General features: G+C 61.2%; 1 protein-coding gene across 1 annotated transcript; it reads left to right on the top strand.

Annotated features, from left to right (window-relative positions):
• The first annotated feature begins 653 nt into the window (after positions 1-653).
• Positions 654-9,736, top strand: MRPL23 (mitochondrial ribosomal protein L23). The gene is made up of 5 exons (XM_003281342.4): positions 654-755; positions 4,098-4,220; positions 5,323-5,405; positions 5,978-6,051; positions 9,482-9,736. Exons 1-5 carry the CDS (start codon positions 739-741, stop codon positions 9,644-9,646), a joined length of 462 nt encoding a protein of 153 aa, XP_003281390.1. The 5' UTR covers positions 654-738; the 3' UTR covers positions 9,647-9,736.
• Positions 9,737-19,723: the final 9,987 nt, after the last annotated feature.

The raw sequence follows: 19,723 nt of genomic DNA, 5'->3' as shown, positions 1-19,723 counted from the left end.
AGCGTGGTGGGAGCACCAGGGATGGAGAGAGTGGCCGGTGTGGCCAGTGTCGGGGGCTGCCAACCGGGCTGGCCAGAAGGGCGAGGGGAGGGGCCCTGGGGTTCCGGGCTCCGGGGGGAAAACAGCCAGATGGAGAGAAGGGCTTCAGACCCCAGACCCGGGGACCCGCCCTCCCCAGCACTACAGCCCCGGGTCTCCACTTCCAGCTCCCAGCAGCTGCAAGCGTAGCGGTGCGGGGCCAGGCTGTGGCCTGGAGCTGCCAAAGGGCAGGGGCACGGGTGTGGAGGGGCGTGCAGGCCGGGGTCCTGGGAGGCAGGGCAGACAGGCCCGAAAGAGTGCGACGGCGGTGGGAGGCCTCTGGGGCTGGGAGGGGTGAGGGCGTGGGCGGGGCGCGAGCAGCAGGGGCTCGGGCCCGGGCTTCAGGCTGTGGGGCCGGGAGTGCGGGGCGGGACTGCTGCGGCCCCGCGTCCTGTGGAGTCTGCGGCGCGGGGAGTGGGGGTCGGGGTGGGGAGGAACGTGGGGTGCGGGACAGGCGGGGGGCAGGGAGGGAGGAGAAGGCGGCGCGGGGCGGGCGCGGGGCTGGGGACTGCACGGGCGGGCAGCGCGGGCGCGTGCGGGGCGGGCGCCCCGGGCGGCGCGGCCTCCGGAAGCGAGGGGGCGCTGTGCCAGGCGGCGGCCGTGCGGGGCGGGCGCGCTGCTCCTTCCGCCTCGCGGGCCCCGGAAGCGCGCGTGGCCGCCATGGCGCGGAATGTGGTGTGAGTAGGGGTCGTCAGCCCCCCCGCCGCGGGGCGCCCCTTAGTGTCACAAGCAGACGGACCCCACAGGGCGTGCAGACTCCGGGGAGCGGGGTGGGCGTCCCTGGGCCCCCTCCTGGCCCGGGCAAAGCAGGGTTCTCCGGGACCTCCTGTCATGGCTTGGGACACGCGAGGCGGGTGGCGGAGGAGCCCCCCGCCAAGTTTAGGGCAACCCCAGGGGGCGGGCGGGGCCGGGCTGGGGACAGAGGGTCCGAGCCAAACCCATGGAGGCCACGGTGCCCCCGCGTGGGGACTAGGAGGGCGGCCTGGGGTCGGTCCCGGGGCTGGTCCCGCAGTCAGGGCCAAGGGCGCTGTTTGGAGACGTTTCTGGTCGTCACGGGGCGGGGGCCACGTCGGCTGTTGGGTCCAGGCAGGGAGGCCCTGGCGGCCCCCGCCGCAGCTCGGGCGCGGCCTGAGGCAGAGAAGCTGGGAATCCAGATTGGGTTTGAGTGGGAAAGGGCAGCTGACCGTAGCCCTCAGGGCTTTGGGGCAGGCAGGGCTGGAGGCCCGGTTCTGCTCAGCTGAGACCCCCCACGCCCACTCTGCATGTTCTCTGGATTCCCAGGGGGCCATCGGGGCGCTGTCCTGCACCACTTCGCCCTCCCCAAATTGAAGCAGGAAGCCCTGCATATTTCTTGGTGAACGAATGATTCAGGCGTAATCAGTAGATGTGGGCTCCTGGGTGGGTTTTGGAGAACAGTAATCAGTGTTTCTGGAGAGGGACGGTCAAGGGGCCAGGGTGTGGCTTTGGAGGCCCCTGCACATAGCTGGGGAGAGAGGGGAGGGTGGCAGGTGGGACCCCCAGTGGAGGGGGCTTCGTTCAGCAGACATCTGGGACCGGTGCTGCACGTGGCCCTGACCTTGGGGAGCACCCAGCACCAAGGAAGAAAGGGTCTTAGTAAGGCCAACACTGCCCTGAGCCTCACGTGAATTCCACGCTGGCCCTTCGCCTGTGCTTGGAGAATGAGGAGAAAGTGAGGGTCAGAGGACCCGGGTGGGGTGTTCCTGAATGGCCAAGGGTGGTGGGTCGCTGGAAATGGATCAGGTATGGTTGCCTTGGAGGCAGCGGGCCCGCTCACCCAGCAGTGCACACACTCCTGTTGCCAGGGAGCCTTTGCAGGGAGCGCTGACTGGACTTGCTGTGGACTGGATGCAGCTGGGGCGGGGGTGCCGAGAGGGTGGGATCCTGGGTGAGTCACTCGTGGGGCTGTGGGGAGGCAGGCTGGTGGCAGTGAGCCAGGTTTTTGTGTTTTGAGGAAGAAGTTAGTGCAGAATTCTACTTGAGATAGGTTACGGTGGAGGTGCTTGTGAAGTTCCATGCGGAGTGCTTGGGGTGCTCCCAGGAGAGAGTGGGACTGAGGGAACTGAGGGCTGGTGGGCCCACAAGGGTTCGAGTCCAACAGAGAGGCCTTAGAGCCCTGTCCTGGGGCCATGGGTGTCGACAGTGCAGATTGTTGCAGATCTGCAGGCTCCATGCACAGACAGCCTGCGCTCCAGCCTGGAGAGGCTCTGCCTGTGGGAACAAGGACAGTGAATAGTCCTGGCCCAACCCCTGCCAGCCTCTCACCTCAAGCCCACACATGGCCCTTCAAACCCTTAGCAAAGTGTGCCCTTCAGGCCCCAAGCCTGGAGACTCGAAAATTAATGGCCTGGGAGCTGTTGAACCCTCTTTTCGACTGTTTACTGGGAGTCCCCAAACTTTGACTCCCCTCCTGCAGTCCCACAGCTGGTCACCAGAGGGAATGTGTGAGTCCCTCGGGTGGCCATGGCTAGCCTGAACCTGTGGGTAAAACAAGTCAGGCCTCTCTACCTCCAGAGCCCACCCTTTCTTCTCGGCCTCTCACTTGGGCCCATCCCTGAAGGCTGCACTCTGAGGCTTGGAAAGGCCAAGGCCGTGCCCAAGAGGAGGCTCTGCTGGGGTTGGGTGAGTGAAGACTCAGCCCCACTGGCCTTGCCACCAGGCTGCCATGTGTCAGTGTGGTCATCAGGAGGCCTGGGGTGGACATTATTAGTGATTGGGCTTTGTTACAGGCGCCTTGCCTCTGAGAGCTCCCGGCAGCTCCGGGCCCCTGCCAGGCCCTCAGGCCCAGAGGCTCAGCCCTGCCCACAACTGTTGGCCCTTCAGGAACACCCCACCCAAGGCCTCTGGCCCTCACTTCCTCCTCATCTTCCCTAGACAGGCAGAGGCCAGCATGAAATTCATGTGAAGCTTGGGGTAGCGTTGGCCTCATGGAGCCCCTCTTAACTTGGTGCTGGGTGTTCCCCAAGGTCAGGGCCATGTGCAGTACCTCAGATAGGACACCAGAGACCTCTAAAGAGCCCCTGTGTTCCCCCTCCACCAAGACCTGCACCTGGGGTCTCAGATCCCACATCCCCCGAGACCCAGCAGACCTGTTTCTCCTGTGCTCCTCCTCCCCCCATCTCTGAGGCCCAGATAGAGCCAGGGTGTGCCAGCAGTGGCAGGGGACAGGAACGGGGGTGGGGGCGGGTAGGACAGTGCTGCCTGTCCACCCAGCTGAACATGGGAGAATGCACGAAACCAACTGGCTAGAGATTCTGCACAATTGTCACCTGGCCCACCAGCCCAGGCAGAGTGCCGGTCTAGTTTGCGGTGGCCACTTGGCACCTCTCCAACTGCCTCTGCTGGCTTTTAGCGGGGTGCTGGGGTGTGGTGCAGTCAACTCATATTTAGTGTACTGAATCAGAGTCTGTTGGCAGCACCATCTTCTAGGAGCCTAAGCCTGGTTAGCCTGCGTTCTCCATACCGAGGAGCTAGGCCCTGCAGCCACCGGGAGAGTGTGGAGCTGGCCTTTCTGTCCCATGGTGTGTGGTCCTCTGCAGCTCCACTTCACCTGAGCAGCAGGAGAGTGGGCCAGCCGCGTGGGGTCTGCTCTCCCAGGGGTATCAGTGCCCCAACACACGTCTTTGAGCCTTGCCATCAGCTTACTGGGGGAATGCTGTTTGCAGGGTTCTGATTTTTGTCCATTGGCCCTTTCTAAAGTCTGACCTTGGGGGTCAACAGCCCATGCTCCTTAAGTCGATGCTGGGGACTGGCTGTCCACCTTGGCAGGCCCATGTGAGAACAGGGCTGTGGGGACCTCTGTGTCCTTGGGTGGTGACCTGCTGATAGCTACCCTCTTTCCTGCCCACCCGTGTTGTGAGTGGACACTCAGGGGTCCGCAGTGTTAGCTACCCCCTTTTCTACCCACCCTGTTGTGAGTGGACACTTGGAGGTCTGCAGGGTTGGCGTGTCGGGCTGCCTTGGCCTAAGTGTGTGGTGTGGACCCAATCTCTTCTGTACAGGTACCCCCTGTACCAGTTGGGTGGCCCACAACTTCGGGTGTTCCGAACCAACTTCTTCATTCAGCTGGTGCGGCCCGGTGTGACCCAGCCCGAGGACACTGTGCAGTTCCGGATCCCCATGGAGTGAGTCTGGGAGGATTCCGGCTGGGGTGGGGTAGCACCCTCGGAGGGATCCCCATGGAGTGAGCCCGGAAGTTTTCCCGCTGGGTTGGGAGAGTGCCCTCGGGGGGCCTGGGTCCTGAGTTAAACAACTCAGCTCATGTGCTAGCCTCTTCCTGCTGGGAAGGCACCTCAGGTGGCCCTGCCTGTCAAGTATTGATGGAGTGCCCGTAGGTGTGGAGCCCGGCAGGCATGCTGCACGCCGCCCTCCACCTGGGGAGGGCTTCACTGGAAGCCTTAAAATTTGGACCTCTGTGCTCATGTCTTCTGTTGAGTTCTCGCAACTTCTTTTTAGGAGCGGTGCCCTGGGAGGCTGGGTTGGGAGTAGGCCGTGAAGTGCAGAACCGCTCAGAAGAGCCTCCTTGACCTTCAGAGAAATGCATAATCCCTGTGAGCAAAACTAGGTTGCTGCTCTGCAGTGTTTAAGTTTACAGTTCCCCAGCTCAGGGTTGACGCGAGCCAGGTGGGGCAGCAGCGTAAGCTCCCCTGGGGGCGGAGGTCAGGCCTGTGCAGCCTGCAGGGGCCCAGAAGCTGAGTTGACAGTGACCGTGAGGTTCTACAGTGCAGGGAACTTGCAGTTAATGTACCGAATGCCAGGCAGGCCTTTCCAGAAGGTACTTCCTAGAACCGCAGAGCACCATCAGCCGCAGAGCAGGCCTAACCCTGATGCTGCCACTGGGCCCCAGGGTAGACGAGGTGGGGCACCTGCCAGCCAGGAGTGTGCAGAGACTGTAACCTCCTCTCATAGGCACTTGCCCGGAGCAGGGAGCCATGTGGGGCTGTGGAGCAGGCCAGGGGTTGGTTGGGCAGTGCTCTCACTCCCTGGGGTCTATGCCACTGCCACCCCATGCTGGTGTGCCCAGAGTAGGGAGCCTTGCAGCCAGCAGCACTGGTGTTGCTGGGGCTGCCTGGCCCCACTAGTGCCGCTGATGTACCCAGCCCTCCTCCCTGCCGCCTGTGGGTCTTAGTCTGTTGGCCTCTCAGCCTTGGGTGCTTGTGTGTCTGGGACAGTGTTTTTGGCTTTTAGCCTGATTAAGATGCCGTTTTCTTTCTCCTTCGCCTCCAGAATGACAAGGGTGGACCTCAGGAATTACCTCGAGAGCATCTATAATGTGCCTGTGGCTGCCGTGCGGACACGGGTGCAGCATGGTGAGTGCCCACGGGAGGTTCTCCTGTTGATGTCGTGCCCATCTGTGCCACATGCCCACCTCACCGAGCCACAGCCTCAGCTACTGCATGGGGGTCTTGGTCTGACTTGGCTCATGGGAAACTGAGGCACAGGGTGACTTGTCAGGGTCACACGGTGCTTACGTGCCAGAGCAGGGATGGAATTCAACTGGGCTGGCCTGAGGTCCATTCTGAGCCCTGACTCCTGCCGTCAGCCCCTGAGGTGGGACTGCAGTGGCTGAGGCTGGGCAGCAAAGTGCTCTCTATTCCATAAGCCCCTGTCATGTGCCCTGGCTGGTGCCATGTCTGCTCCTTTGTTGAGAACCTGCTGGCCTCTGTTTGGAGATGGGAGGAGCCTGCGAGCCTGCTGTGCTGGCTCATTTGATTACAGTGCCCATTTCCCTGAGAAATCACCTTTTTGAGTTTTTAAAAACATATTTGCATTTTTAAGAGAGCAGAGATTGGTTTTAGTGGCATTGACCTCTGAGGATGTAATTTTTTAAAGTTCTGATTTTTTTAAAGTTCTGATTTTTTTTTTCACTCCTTTCCGGCAGGCTCTAACAAGAAAAGAGATCACAGAAACGTGAGGATCAAGAAGCCGGACTACAAGGTCGCCTACGTGCAGCTGGTGCGTGTGAGCTGGCTAGCCCCAGCGGGGCCTCCGAGGGGCTCCTCGCAACTGTGTCCTTGGGGATGTTTGTGCCGGAGACGTTGCGCTGGGGCCCAGGGAGCCCCCATGAGGCCGGATCTCAGGGCCTCAGCGCAAAGGCAGGTTCCACATAAGGTCACGCTCCGTCACGGCCTTGGGGGTGTCAGTGGTGGCACTGGGAGCACGTGAGCACTGGGGCACATGGGGCATGTCTCAGTGTCCAGCCATTTTGTGATTTTGAAGTTTGAATTCTCTGTGGGCAAAGGCAGCCATCACAGGCCTAGTGGGTTTCAGCTCCAACACACACCAGGGTGTCTGAGCATGGGAGGCCCCGGCCTCTGGAGAGCCTTTCCTTGGCCGGGTTTCAGACTCGGAGGCAGAGTCTGAGGCCCCTGAGGGCAAAGGTCTTTGGTGCCCAGGCAGGTCTGGCTGGCCGGGGTGTTGGCTGAGGCCCATGCCCTGCATTGCAGGGTAGCAGGTCCCATGCACTTGTTAGGGCTCAGCAGGCTGGTTCTGAGCAGGTGCTTTCTTATGTATTCTGGGGGGGCTCTGGGGAAGAAGAACCCTCACCCCACATTGCCTGGGCCTTCAGTTTCTGAAACCCAGACTTGTCAGTAGTGAGACCCACAGTTTCAAAGCCTTTCTTCGGGCTCTTCATTTTGAGTCCCAGGCAAACCCAGAGGCACTTTTCTCTGGGCCAAGATGTCTACAGCCCGCCCCGGCCGCGTCCTGGGCCTCCCCACTCTGCCCCTGGGGCTGGCCTACTGGGTGGGGATGGGGCTGTCTTCCGGTGTAAACGGTCCCTGGAGGCCGAGCCAGCGGCCCCTGCCACTAGATGGCAGTAACACTATTGTGAAAACCGCCTCCTGGGCCAGCCGGCCTATTTTGGGGCTAAGGAGGCAATTTGTTAAAAAGGCCAAGTTAGCATGGCAGCTTTTCTGAAAATCAGTCACATTTGTTGTTCTAAACAGGGGCCCCCGGAATAATTTGGCCTAATATTTGCTGTGCATGAAATCAGCCAATCCAGGTGGGGAGAGCAGCCGTTGGCCTCATAAAGGCCTCTGTGTGCTCAGTGTCAGTCGGGCCCATCTGTCTTTGTCATGGCATGTGGGTGGACATCCCGTGTGCCGGCACTGCCACGGGCACTTCAGAGGCAGCTACGGTTACAAGTGGCATTCGAGTCATCCGAACCCTTGCGTTTTTCCTCTGGGCCCCACCTCCCATGAAAACTGAACCCAGCAGCTCTGGGATCCGGTGTCTGCAGCTGCTGCCCGTGTGTCGTTCTCCCTCTGTGAAGTCCAGGCAGCCAGAGACAGGGCAGGGCAACTGGGAGCCTGAAGGGTCCCTGTTGGGCATGGCTCCTCCTGTTCCAGAATTAAAATTGGTAATGGGTCCTCACCCCCCTTCCTGAACTCCAGCAGATCTTTGCACAGCCTAGAAATGGGCCGTGGCCGTTGGTCCCTGTCCCCCCACAAAGGGGATGGTCAAGGCCCTTTCCTGTCTCGTGTCTGCTGAGACCTTGCTCAGCGTGTCCCCCTGGGCCCTGCGCCAGGGCTTAGAATCACTGCTAATTGCAAAGCCCAGGGAGGGAGCATTAGAAAGATAAAATTATCCACTTTATTTGGATTTGGCCGCTGTGGAAAGGCCCTGTCCTACATGGTGGGAGTCCCACATTTTTTTCCCCGACAACCTGATAAGCATCTCCTTGGCCTAAAGTCCTGGGAGCTGTAACCAGCGCCTCAGTGACCCACACAACAAAAAGACCATTGACCGCCCGCTGCCCCGAGGCTTGTGTGGACGCTGAGCGGCGCAGGAATGAAGGGCGCACGACATGAGAGGCAACTCCAGAACAAGCCGCTGCCGCCAGCTGGGCCGAGCTCTGTGCTCGGGGCTCCGGCCTCCAGGTCCAGGCAGGCAGCAGCCCCCAGGGCGCCCTGGGATTCCTGAAGGCAGGGCTGCCTTGTTTACTTGTCATTAGGACATTTTTCTCCATTCCTGTCCTTTACCCCGATCAGCTGTCTCTCTCCTTTTTGGAAGGATCAAGGGCTTTTTTTTTAGGTACAAGGTGAACTCTTCTAGAAAGGGGAACCCCCTGAGAAACCATGCTTGGCATCCCCAAACGGTGTTTGTCTTTCACCACCTTTCCCCATTTCTTCCCGAAGCTATGATAAATGGCCATGTTTGTGTTTTAAACTGTCATTTTGGGTTCCCCTTGCCTCAGAAAACTAGCAGAGTCACCTCCACATGGTAAAGGTAAATCTCCCATTCTGGGCAGTCAGCCTCACATGTGAACGATTGCCCCTTGGTATTTTAAAAGACGCAAAGTTTAGAGCTGTGTAAGCCAATCCTCCTGCAGGCCAGCTACGGCGCACGCAGTGCCACTCTCCCCACCAGCCCCTGCGCTCTGCACCAGGGATCAGGGTGCATACACCTCCCTCGCAGGGTGGAATCCGGGCCTGTTTCAGATCATACTTGGCTGCCTGCCCACATCCAAATTTATTTACACAACAAGGGTCTGCAAGAGCCAAGTGTACTTGACTGATTTTACTGACTAAAGGTTTCCAGATTCGGGTGCCATCCTCACTCCTCCTCCACCTGTCTGGAAACAGAAGGGCGGCTGCTCCCCGACATGTGCCGGCCCACTCCTCCCTCTTCCCTTCCCTTCCCTCTCCTCTGGTCTGCTCTTTCTGCCTCTCACCCCTTAGCTTTGGAGCTACTTAGTAATCATTAGCAAGTTAAAATGGCTCCTCATATTTGCTTAGGTCCCCAAGGAGCAGTATCCCCTCCTTCTCGTGAACCCGAGCCACATGCTGTGGCCTGGGCTGGGGCTTGGCTGACACGGACATATTCTGAACTCAGCAGAAGATGTAAGACCAGTTAATTGACAGAGCCAGTCCTGATCTATCAGCTGCCGCACGTGCATGTTTCTTCGTACGTGATGTTCATTTTAATTGCCAGGCTCTGGGCTGGGAGGACGAGGAGCTTTAATGTGAGTAGAGCCTGAGGCATTTTGGATGGACAGGTTCAGCGTGGTACCAGACGTGATTTGTGTCATGTTTTTCCATGCCTTGTTCCTGCCCCCCCCTCCGCCAACCAGGTGGCCCCGTGCTAGTAAATGGGTGCACCCAGGGCGGGGGCAGACATCAGGCCCTAAAGAGACAATGGTGGGGAAAGCGGCCTTGTCCTAGAGCTGTGACCTCTGCTGCAGCATGACAGCCGGGGGCCGATGGCTGTGGGGTGCTTACATTCCAGGCAGGGACGCTGCCCCAGGAGGCCCAGGGAGGTACCTCTGAGCAGTCGAATCCGGCGCCGGCAGAAAGGGGCTGCCAGAAAGCATGAGGCTCCCCCATGGACCCCTCTGCCGAGGAGTCTTTGCAGCTCTGGCTGGAGCCTTTGTTCTCCGCCTTAGGCCCATGGACAGACCTTCACGTTCCCAGATCTGTTTCCTGAGAAAGACGAGAGCCCTGAAGGCAGCGCTGCCGACGACCTCTACAGCATGCTCGAGGAGGAGAGGCAGCAGAGGCAGAGCAGCGACCCACGGCGGGGCGGCATCCCTAGCTGGTTCGGGCTGTGACGGGGCGGCCAGCAGGGGCACGCCCCAGGTGGGCAACTGTGGCAGAGCAGGCCTGACACCTAAATAAAAGTCTGCTGCAGGAGAAAGAGCCGGAAGCTCTGTTTCCTTCTTCTCTTGGGTCTCTGGGTGCCAGACACGCAGCAGCCATCCCCCAGCTCTGAGCACCACGTGGCCTGGCTCTGCTTTCCCAGGGTCTGGGCAGTGGGTGCGGCCGGGGTCTGGTCTCTGAGTTGACGGGGAACTGAGGGTGGGCAGACTTGAGACGTGGTGGCCCCATGCTGGGGAGGCGGGTTGGCCAGAGAGAGGGCCACACACAGGCTCGGAGCTGCATGCCAGGTGGGGAATGAGATACGCAGGTGAAAAGACCCAAAAGATAATTCTGAGCACCCGCATTCAAAGCCTGAGCCCAGAGGCATCGGGAGGAATAGAGGGGTCAGCATGAGCATGGGGCGATGCCGGGTGAGGGAACGGCCTGGCCTGGACAGAAGTTCTGGGGAGGGGCTGCCAGGTCAGCAGCCTTCAGGGGGCCTGGTGAGGGAACTCCAGCCCGCCTGTGGGTTTTGGTTTGGCACTGTTGGCAGCAAGAACCCGAGAAGGGCCGGGAAGGGATCCGAGGGCAGCAGTGTCTTGGGAGAGCCATGGCGGAGAGGTGCTGTCGGGCACGGGCCCGGGGCTGGGCCTAGGGGACAGGGAGGACCCAGCCTGGAAGGGTGGTTAGGGCAGGGTGCAAGGTGTGGCCAGCAACCACTGCAAAACAGTTCTGTGGGCTTCTCAGCCCTGGGGGTGGACAGGTCGAGAGAGGAGAGGGTGGGCTTGAGCGTCCTGTTGGAGGTGCCCAGTGGCCTCGCAGTGTCTGGGTGGATGCCTGGGTCTAGACCCTTGTTCTGTCGGCCCAGGGCAGATCAGGACGCACGGCCCCTGCCTCTGATTCTTGTCTAAAGGGTTCTGCGTGGAAGCCTGTGGCCCTGCCAGAGGCTCTGTGCTGCCTTTCCTAGCCTGGCCTGGCCTGTGGGAGCAAAAGAGGGTTGCCCGGCCGCCGTTTTTGGGGCCTGAACCTGGCAGACTGGCCTGGGTTCCCGTTCCAGCAAAGCTGGACAGGCCGGCCGGGGCAGCCTCCAGGGGGCCCTGAGCTGGATACAGAATTGATTTTTGGTTTTAATGATGTCTTACTCAGAACCTTCCAAGGAGCCCGGAAGGTTTCCAGCCCCTCTTCCCAGAACCCCTGCATCTGGTGAGGCCCAGGGCCTCCAGAGCCCCTTCTGGCCCCATCTCCATGTGGCAGCTGGTGCGTCCTCAGGACGGGTTGCAGAGGCCCGGGGGCTCCTCTTTTTCTTAGCCTGTCCTTGGTTCCAGTGCTTCCCTAGAAAACCCAACATGGAGGCCAGAGCAAGGCCCCCTCCCTGCTGTGTGCAGGCGGCTCCGGCTTTGGGGTTGGGAATCAAAACCAGGGCCCACGTGTATGTTGGGAGCCGTCTGTGCTCCACCCTGACCAGGACGGAGCCGCACTCGGGTGTCTGGGGGAAAGCCCACGGCGTGGCCTTCTTGCCCAAAGTTGGGTTTGCTGTGTAAGCCTCCCCATCTGAATGCTCAGAAGAACACAGGTGTCACATGGCCTCGGGACCAACCCTGATCTGCAGCGTGGGCCTGTTGTGGTCTGAGTGAGGGTCCTGGCTTTTCCTTCTGCCTGGGCAGCCTCCGAGGGTCTTGCAAGAGGAGATGGCGTGGCAGCTGGCTCAGCCTCCCCTCCCCCAGCCCAGAGTGCAGGCAGGAGGGGATGCGGCGGGGGAAGCGCTCCACTAGGGGGTGAAGGCCCGGGCAAGCTCACCCTTCAGTGTTGATTTAAAGGGATGGGGAAGGTCAGGAAGTGGAGCCGGAGAAATGGAGTCAACTGTGTTTTCCTTAGAGAAATAATTCATGGGGCCTAGAGCTCTGAGGACCCTAATTCACAGCAGGGGAAGAGGAATCCCATCCTTCATCCACGGCACGTCCAGCCCCGCACACAGGGGCCGTTAGCAGCCCTGCTGGCGGCCAGCGCACCAGGCACACTCCATCACGGCCGCCACCCCCAGACGCAGCCCTGACTCCGGCTCCAGCCACCCCAGCCTCCAGATCCTCCTCCCGCCCTGTCTCACCCTGGCCTGTGCTGTCCCGTCGCAGCCTCCATGTCTCCCACAGGCCTCCCTGCCAGGGAGGAGAAAGGGGCTGGGGAGCTACTGCACCCCCATCTCCACAGCACACCGGGGGCTCCCTCACTCCCCAGTCGCCACTGGGCATCCTTCTGCATGGCAGCCCGCTGACCCCGGAAAGGGGCTGGCTGAGGGCAGAGTCTTAGGGGAGATAATAGCCTCAGGGGCCTGCCAAGTGCATGGCCTGGGCCCAGTCCCAGGGAGTACCCAGATGGAGGCAAGACCAAAATGCGGGGATGAGCGCGGGGTGAGGCTGGGCGCATTTCTTGAAGAATGGAGGATAGGGACGGGTGTGTGGCTGTCCAGTGTGAGAAACAGGGCTGCCAGTCCTCGGCGGGGTTGGATGATTCACACAAGACCCCACTTTCTGGGTTGTTCTCTTGACCAATGATTTCTGGTCTGAGCCGGGTGTCAGAACTGAAGCCCCCAGGTATCTGTCCCAGCTGCGTGTGGCATGACCTAGCCATGTCACTGGATAGTCTCCCCAAAGCACCCACACCCACCTCACATGCCTGCTGCAGAGGAGCGCGGAACAGGCCGGGGTAGGCAGGCGGCCCCACTCAGGGTCTGGAAGGCTCGGCCTCTCTCCAAGAGCCCTGCGTGCCGCACCTGTGGAGCTGAGCTTGGGGTAGCCAACCAGGGCCGTGTGGGGAGGGCCCACAGGAAGGGCCCTGGGTGGAGTGGGATGCTCAGGGGTTCAGCCGGGGGTCTGCTCCCACCACCCCAGGCACACACACAGCCCAGAGAAGGGGCTGGCTGGACGCGCCAGCTCCCATGACCCACTCCTGCCTGGAGGCTCAGGGAGGGAGGGACCAGCACCTGGGCAGGTCCGTCTTCTCCCCAGTACAAGGGCCCCACTGTAGTGGCTCATGTGCTAACACAGGCTCTTTCATGCATGGGGACCAGAGAGGGTCTCACAGGGCCCCTCTGGCCTGGGTGTCAACCTCACCACCCCCACACCTGGGCAAGACCCCCGTCCAACCCAAACAGGCTGTTCCTGCAGAAGGGACTCGCCCGGAAAGATTAATCTCCCGAGGCTGACAAGACCACTCCCACCTGTGTCTGGACATCCTCAGCGTGGCAGAAGTGGGAGAGGGACCCTGACCCAAGAGATAGCAAGTGGGCCCACGGCCTTGCCTTGGTCGCCCCCAACATGACAGCCCTTCCCCTCGTGGACATCTCCAGCTGGGAGCAGGGTCGGAGGCAGCCAGAGACAAAGGCAACAGGACGAGGGAGAGAGCCGACAGCACTGCTCCGTGTCCCCATTTATGTTCATTTATTGCCATGCAGGGGTGATGCAAGGCCCAGGCAGTGCCACACTGCATGCATGGGAAGGGGTGGAGGGGCCCTCGGGACTGCACGGGGCTGTGCTCAGAGCTGGATGGCTCCACTTCTCCGTGCTAATGAGTTATAGCCATGATGGGCCCAGCTCTACGGCCCACAGGAGCCCATGCCCTGGTAGCTCCAGGTAAGAGCCAAGCTGCCGGAATGGAGCAGAAACCCCTCTGGCCACCCTCCCTCCTGTGGGCATCTGGGGCATCTGGTTCTCCTCTTCGGGAGCTGCTGGTGTTCCTGGGGCAGCTCGATGGTGTCCCATCTCGAAATGGCATCACTTCCATACCTGGCAGCAGATGAGCAGCCAGGTGCTGGGGCAGGAGATGAGCAGCCAGGTGCTGGGGCAGGAGTGGGCTCTTCTTGTCCCTGGCTCCCGGGGCTCCTCCTCTGCCCCGTCCTGCCCCCACCCACCTCCTTGGGCCCCTCTGCCTCAAGCTAGCCAACACACGCCTCTGCAGTCTGGAGCCTGCAGTCACATTCGCGGTCGCCTGTCTGCACTGGGGGTTCCCACCTTCTGGCCTCCAGCAGGGGACGAAGGCCAGGGACACAGCGGTTCCTCCTGGTCCACCCCAGGGCTTAAAGTGAGGACAGGCTGGAGAAGGCCAGCCCCTTGAAGGTAGCTGTAGTGGCTGCCATCTTGGGGCTGCCCTCCCACCTCCCACCTTTCCTGCAACCGTCAGCCGTATTAGCTGAGTGAACGAGTGAGTGAGTGACTGCCCGATTCAGGAAGTCAGCTTGGCCAGGTGGGAAAGCCGGGCTGCCATCCTGTTCCTCGGGCTTTGGTGGGTGCTCCTGGCCAGGGCCTGGCTGAGTGGGCAGGTGGCATGAGCCGAGCACCGCCTGGCATCCCTGCCTGGGCACGGTGGGTCCCCCAGAGCAGGAGGCCTGTGGCTGCAGTGATCGGAGAGAGCACTGGCCTTGGGATGCTCTTTTCTATTTTTAAAAAACAGCTTTATTGAGATGAAGTTCACATACCCTACAATCCACCCACTCAATGGCTTCTAGTATATTCTCAGAGTTGTGTAGCCTACTAGGACATTTTCATCACCCAGAAAGCAACGTGCACCCCTTAGCTGGAGCTCCCAGCTCCCAGCTCCCTGCTCCCTTCTGCCCCTGGCTACGACTGGTCTGCTTTGGATTGGCCTGTTCTGGATGTTTCATGAGTGAACCACTCAGGGTCTGTGTGGCTTTTCGTGTCTGGCTTATTTCACTTGGTGTGGCATCTTCAGGGCGCACCCATGTCGCAGCCTGCGCCAGGATCTCCTTCCCTCTGTGGCTGAGTCATGCTCCACTGGGTGAACAGTCCTCGTGTTCCTCCGCCGTCCCTCAACAGACACGTGGCGGCTTCCACCTTTTGGCTCTCGTGAGCAAGGCTGTGGTGCACACGCGTGTGCACATTTTAACATGGATGTGAGCTTGCCATTCCTCTTGGAGGGATCGGGCACTTTCTGCTTGGGGTGTGCATGTGAGGCTGCTGTAGCCTCACCGAGGAAGTGACTGTCCCAGGCTGTAGAGGTGCCTGAGGGTGGCCGAGGGATGGGGCCGGCTCCACAGACGTCCCCACTGTGGAGCTCCAGATGGGGTGCTCATGAAGGCGACATCTTCCTGGGCTGCTTCTCACGAGGGGCGCAGGTGGGCTCCCAAGTGGCCTGGAAGCTGGGGAGAGGCGTGGATGCGGATGGCGTCTTTGCTCTTGGGCTGGCCCCCAGGTGGTTCCTGCAGGGCCCTGGGAGCTTGGCCTGGGCTGGGGCTCGGGTTGGGGCTCAGGGGTTGGACCGAGGTGCCCAGCCCCAGGGTCTGGCCGCCTTGTACATGCTCCCTTCCCTGTCATTCTCTGCCATCTTCATGTCTCTGTCCTCCTCCTCCCCAGGTGCCACACCCTCGGTCCCCTCCTCTCTATCTCCAGCAACGCTCACAGCTCTGCACCCCTGGAATTCCCTGCATTGTCACCTCTGCGTCTTGGGGCCCTGGGAGCAAGCATGATGCCTGCAGTGCCCTGTGCGTGGTGGCCAGGGCCTGGGCTGCAGTGTACGTGAGTGCCCGTCTCATCTCCGTAGCTGGCTAAGAGTCCTTTCAGGGCCAAGAATTCTTCTCTTTGACCATATTTCCACCCCTCCGCCTGCCCTAGGACGATCTCCATAGTGGATGTTGCTCTTTGCCATGGCATGCCAGGTGGACAGGACTGCTGGGGCCCCCGTGTTCCAGCCTCTCCTGCTCCTCCAGATACAGCTGCTTCCTGGGTCTGGGTGTCTGAGGGGACGTCCCTCAAGGTTCCCACCCAGCTCAGCCTGGCAGGAGCCGCACCCTGCGAGGCCTCAGACCACACCATGCCGGGTGGGGACACGCAGGCCCTGAGTGACCTGTTGGGCGTCTGCCTTCACCACCCCACCCTGTCTGAGATCATCCCCAGCACCAGTCCCCCCAAATCGCTTCATTATTTCTTTGTAAATAGGGCTTTTTTCTAGTCAAAATAGTCAGCTTTTCTTGTTTCTCCGACATCTGGCTTTGATTGGCCCTGGCCTCCGTGGACGCTGGGGCCCTGACGCTGTGTCCAATGGGGAGGGCCGGCCAGGCCTGCATTCTCCCTGCACAAGGCCAGCTCTGCAAGAGGGTGGGAGACCCCCACTGTCCTCCCCCTTACATCTGCACTCCTTGCCTTGGCCTGGGCCCAGCTCTGCAAAGCTGAGACCCTAGGGGGCTCACTCACCCCATGGCTAGAGTGACCCCTGCTCTGGGGCGCCCATGGCGGGAGGCTGGGGGCGCTGGCCTTCAGAGACGTCCCTCGGGCCCAGGACAGAGCTGCTACCCCATGCTTCCCTCTGACCTTCTTTTCCATCCTCCCTCACTGAGAGACATGAGACAGAAGATTCCAGAAATCCCATGGAATTCTACGTGGAATTCATAGAAGCTCAGATGTGCAGGGTCCGCAGCCTGTCCCAGGAGCGTGCAGCCCTGGGGCCTGCAGCAAACACTTCCCGCAGAGACAGGGGTCCACAGGTCCAGGCCCTGTCACCCCAGGGAAGTTGGGGGCTGGAAAGGGATGGGCCCGTCGGGTCCAACAGTAACGCCCCTTCTTGCTTCTCCACTCCTTCCTGCCTGGCATCCGCACGGCAGAGGCCCTCCACGCAGCGTCAGGGACTCAAAGCCCACCTTTGCACAGTCCTCTGAGTTCCCCTGAGGGCACCCCTGAGGCAGAGGCCTGGTTCAGGGCACTCAGTGGGTGGAGAGGCCAGGCAATGAGTGAGCAGCCTCCCCTCCAGATTGGGGAGCCCATGGCCCTGCTCTGCAGAGCCCCCTTAGCCGGGCCAGCCCCGGTCATGCGATGCTGCTCGCCTCCTTCCCACAGGTTCACTGGGAGGGCTTCGTGTCTGTGCGTCCGTATTCTCAGCCTGGTTGCTCAGCACTCTGCGTGATGACAGTGTCATGGGTTTTAGCACTGATCACAGAAGGAAGGGTGCCATTGTCTGTCAGTATGAGACGACACTGGTATTTGGATAATTATGGCAGTGCTCAAATATCCCATGGTAGAAACCTGGGTGCATCCCTGAGGTTGATGGATTGGCGTGTGCCTCCCCCTGCACCCTCCTCGCCAATGGGTACCCATGAGCAGCTTCCAGGGGTGCCCTGGGCCACACACATGGCCGTCCCTCCTCCGGCAGTGGTGACATTGGGCACATCTGCGCTCCCCGCCTTGGCCTGGGCCCACTGAAGGGAAGTAGCAGGGAAGTAGCCGGTGGACAGCCTGAGCCTGTGACCTGGCCCAGTTAGCAGCAGGCTCGGCTGGTGGAACTGACCAGTCACAGATGCCGAGTGAGGCCCATTCCAGGCCGGGACACCGCTGTGCTCCCAGCGTGTGGGCACTGGGCATGGTCCCGGCCTGCGGGAGTTTGCTGCAGACCCCAGGAGGAGTGAGCTGGGCCCAGGATGGAGCACAGGAGACCACCAGGAGCGGCTCGGGCCCCGTGTCTGGGGTTGACAGCAGGACCCTGGGCAGTGCTTCGGGGTTGGGAGAAGATGCTAGTGGGGCCAACCCTTCAACTCACTCCCTCTCAGCTTTTCAGCCTGGAGCCAGGGCCGCCCAGGCAGGCCCCAGCTTTCACAGCTGCAGGCGGCCCCCTCCTCCTGGCCTGGGGGAGGTGTTCCCGGCAGCCCTCGCGCGGCCCAGGGCAGGGGTGAAGCAGCCTGTTAAACAGAACAAGGTGCTCGCGGCTCATACCTTAGCTTTACGAAGTGTTTGGAATTCCGACGGCCCCAGCAGCTGGGTGCGCCCTGCCCCATTCTCCCTGGGACTTTACCGGCGGCCAGGGCCTTAAATAATTCTTACAAAAACCATGTCAGCCCCAAACTGTGTGATATCTGATTTGTAGCACTCATAAAACCCCATGCCTGCTGCCAGAGAGGGGGAGGGCCGAGCCCAGCCTCGCAGGTCTCATTTCCCGTCTGCGCGTGCGTGGGCGCGAGTGAGGGGTGCCCTGGGGGAAGGGTGGCCCCAAAGAGCTGGACCCCTGCAGTCCCCCCTGGGGCTCCCGCCTTGCCCTGCGGCCCTCGCCTCCCCATCAGCAGGGACAGCATGGGTCCCCCCATCTCCACATTGGAGACACAGCCTGTTGCGCCCCCCGCTTTGTTAACTACGGGAGGAGAGCTGGCGTTGGTAGTCAGGGTGTCCACAATGGCGGGAACAGCAGCAGCGGTCTCCTCAGGGCCAGCGGAGGGCACGGCTCCTGCTGCAGGACAGTACGGATGGCACATCCGCCGGACACTGCAGACCGAGTATTGGGGCTTGGAGACCCCATGGGGAGAGGGCCCTGGCCCACCCAGGATGGAGCTCGGGAGGAGGGCCCCCAAGCAGAGTGGGGGACCGACTGTGTGAAGCGCAAGCTGCTCCCATGCCCTGAGTCAGAGTTGAGGCCATGTCTTGTCTTCTCTCCATGTTCCGAGCAGACCCCCTGGTACCTGAAGGTGGGAGCCAGCACTGCTCGGCCACTCCCTCCCCCATCATGGGCCAGGAGGTGCCCAGATGACCCCGGGGCAGCTGGGCCTGGCCGTGGGCATCGAGGCATTGAGGAGGAGCTAGGCTCGTCCCACCTGGAATGCCACCGGGAACATCCTGGTGACCCCGGGCAGGAGCGGGAGCCCTCAGCCTCAGGGCTGCCGGTCAGGGGGCCTGGATAAGCCCGGCTTTGGTTGTGCACACACTGGGGAGGGGCAGGCCCATTGATCGGTGGCTCCTCGGTAGGGGATGGTCATTAAAGCCCCAGATCAAAGGGCTCTGGAAACACACGCTCATTAGGAAGGCCAGCGAGCCAGGAGGCCAGGGGCGTAGACAGGGGTCTGCTGTTCATTCACCACCACCGGGGTCAGAAAACCCAGCCCCCCAACCCCCCACCCCGAGCCACAGGCTGGAGCCACAGAACACCCATGGGCCTGGGCCATGGTAGGTGAGATTTTCCGGTGGCCCCCAGGGCCCCCACCATTCTGGCCTTCAGTGTCCATCCTGCGGTTAGTGAGAGGACCGATGGCCGGCCACTGGGACCTGGGACTCGAGGGCCCTGCCCACGGGTATAGGGGGGACACACGGGCTGCCCAGGGGCTGGGGCATGGCACTTCCCCCAGCTGGTTCCTAATGGCTGGCAGACAATGGCCACTGCCTGGACCAGGAGCACAGGAAGCTGGGGCCCAGGAGCGGGCCTGGTGGCGGCTTCTGGGAGGGAGGCCTGGCTGTTGGTGTGCGGCCTGGGTGAGGGGCCAGGAGTCCGGGTTTCCACTTTGAGCTGCTGCCTTGCAACCCTGAGGCCCTTGACTGCCACCTTGTCTTGATGTGTCTAAAATGTGGAGATGAGGCCAGACGCAGTGGCTCATGCCTGTAATCCCAGCACTTTGGGAGGCTGAGGTGGGTGGATCACTTGAGTCCAAGAGTTCGAGACCAGCCTGGCCAACATGGAGAAACCCCATCTCTACTAAAAATACAAAAATTAGCCAGGTGTGGTGGCGGGCGCCTGTAATCCCAGCTACTCGGGAGGCTGAGGTAGGAGAATCACTTGAACCTTGAAGGTGGAGGTTGCACCACTGCACCACTGCACCACTGCACTCCACCCTGGGTGACAGAGCAAGACTCTGTCTCAATAAATAAATAAATAATAATATAATAAAATAAAATGTGGAGATGATAATGCTCGCCCAGGAGACATGGGCCTCCAGAAGAAGCCTGCCTCACATCGAGCTTCGCCCCGAGGGTCCCTGCCGCTGATACCCAGCCCCTCCTCCCCCGGTGCCTGCTGGCACGTGGCAAACCCGCCACCTCCCTGCCAGGTGGGGCTCTGTCCCGCGCTGTCTGTCCCTCATGCGGCCACGGTGTGGCAGAGCATGCCAGGCAAGGGCACCGGAGGCTCAGGCCTCATGGCATGGACCGTTTTTCAGAGGTGGCATTGCCACTGCTGGCCTGGGATGGGACCTCCCTCTGTGCTGCCCCTAGACAGCCAGCCATGCACCGATTGGAGCCAGCTCAGCTCCTCCACGGCCCCCACCCTGGTCAGGACCTAGCTCTGCCCCCCAGGGG

Source organism: Nomascus leucogenys, chromosome 4, assembly GCF_006542625.1.
Source record: "Nomascus leucogenys isolate Asia chromosome 4, Asia_NLE_v1, whole genome shotgun sequence".
Taxonomy (NCBI): domain Eukaryota; kingdom Metazoa; phylum Chordata; class Mammalia; order Primates; family Hylobatidae; genus Nomascus; species Nomascus leucogenys.
Note: the sequence above shows the minus strand (reverse complement) of the source record. Positions and strands in the feature narration are given on the sequence as shown.

Coding starts and splice junctions, on each gene's coding strand:
- MRPL23 (XM_003281342.4), top strand. Junction 4,221..5,322: donor CAGTTCCGGATCCCCATGGA/GTGAGTCTGGGA, acceptor CTTCGCCTCCAG/AATGACAAGGGTGGACCTCA. Junction 6,052..9,481: donor AGGTCGCCTACGTGCAGCTG/GTGCGTGTGAGC, acceptor TCTCCGCCTTAG/GCCCATGGACAGACCTTCAC.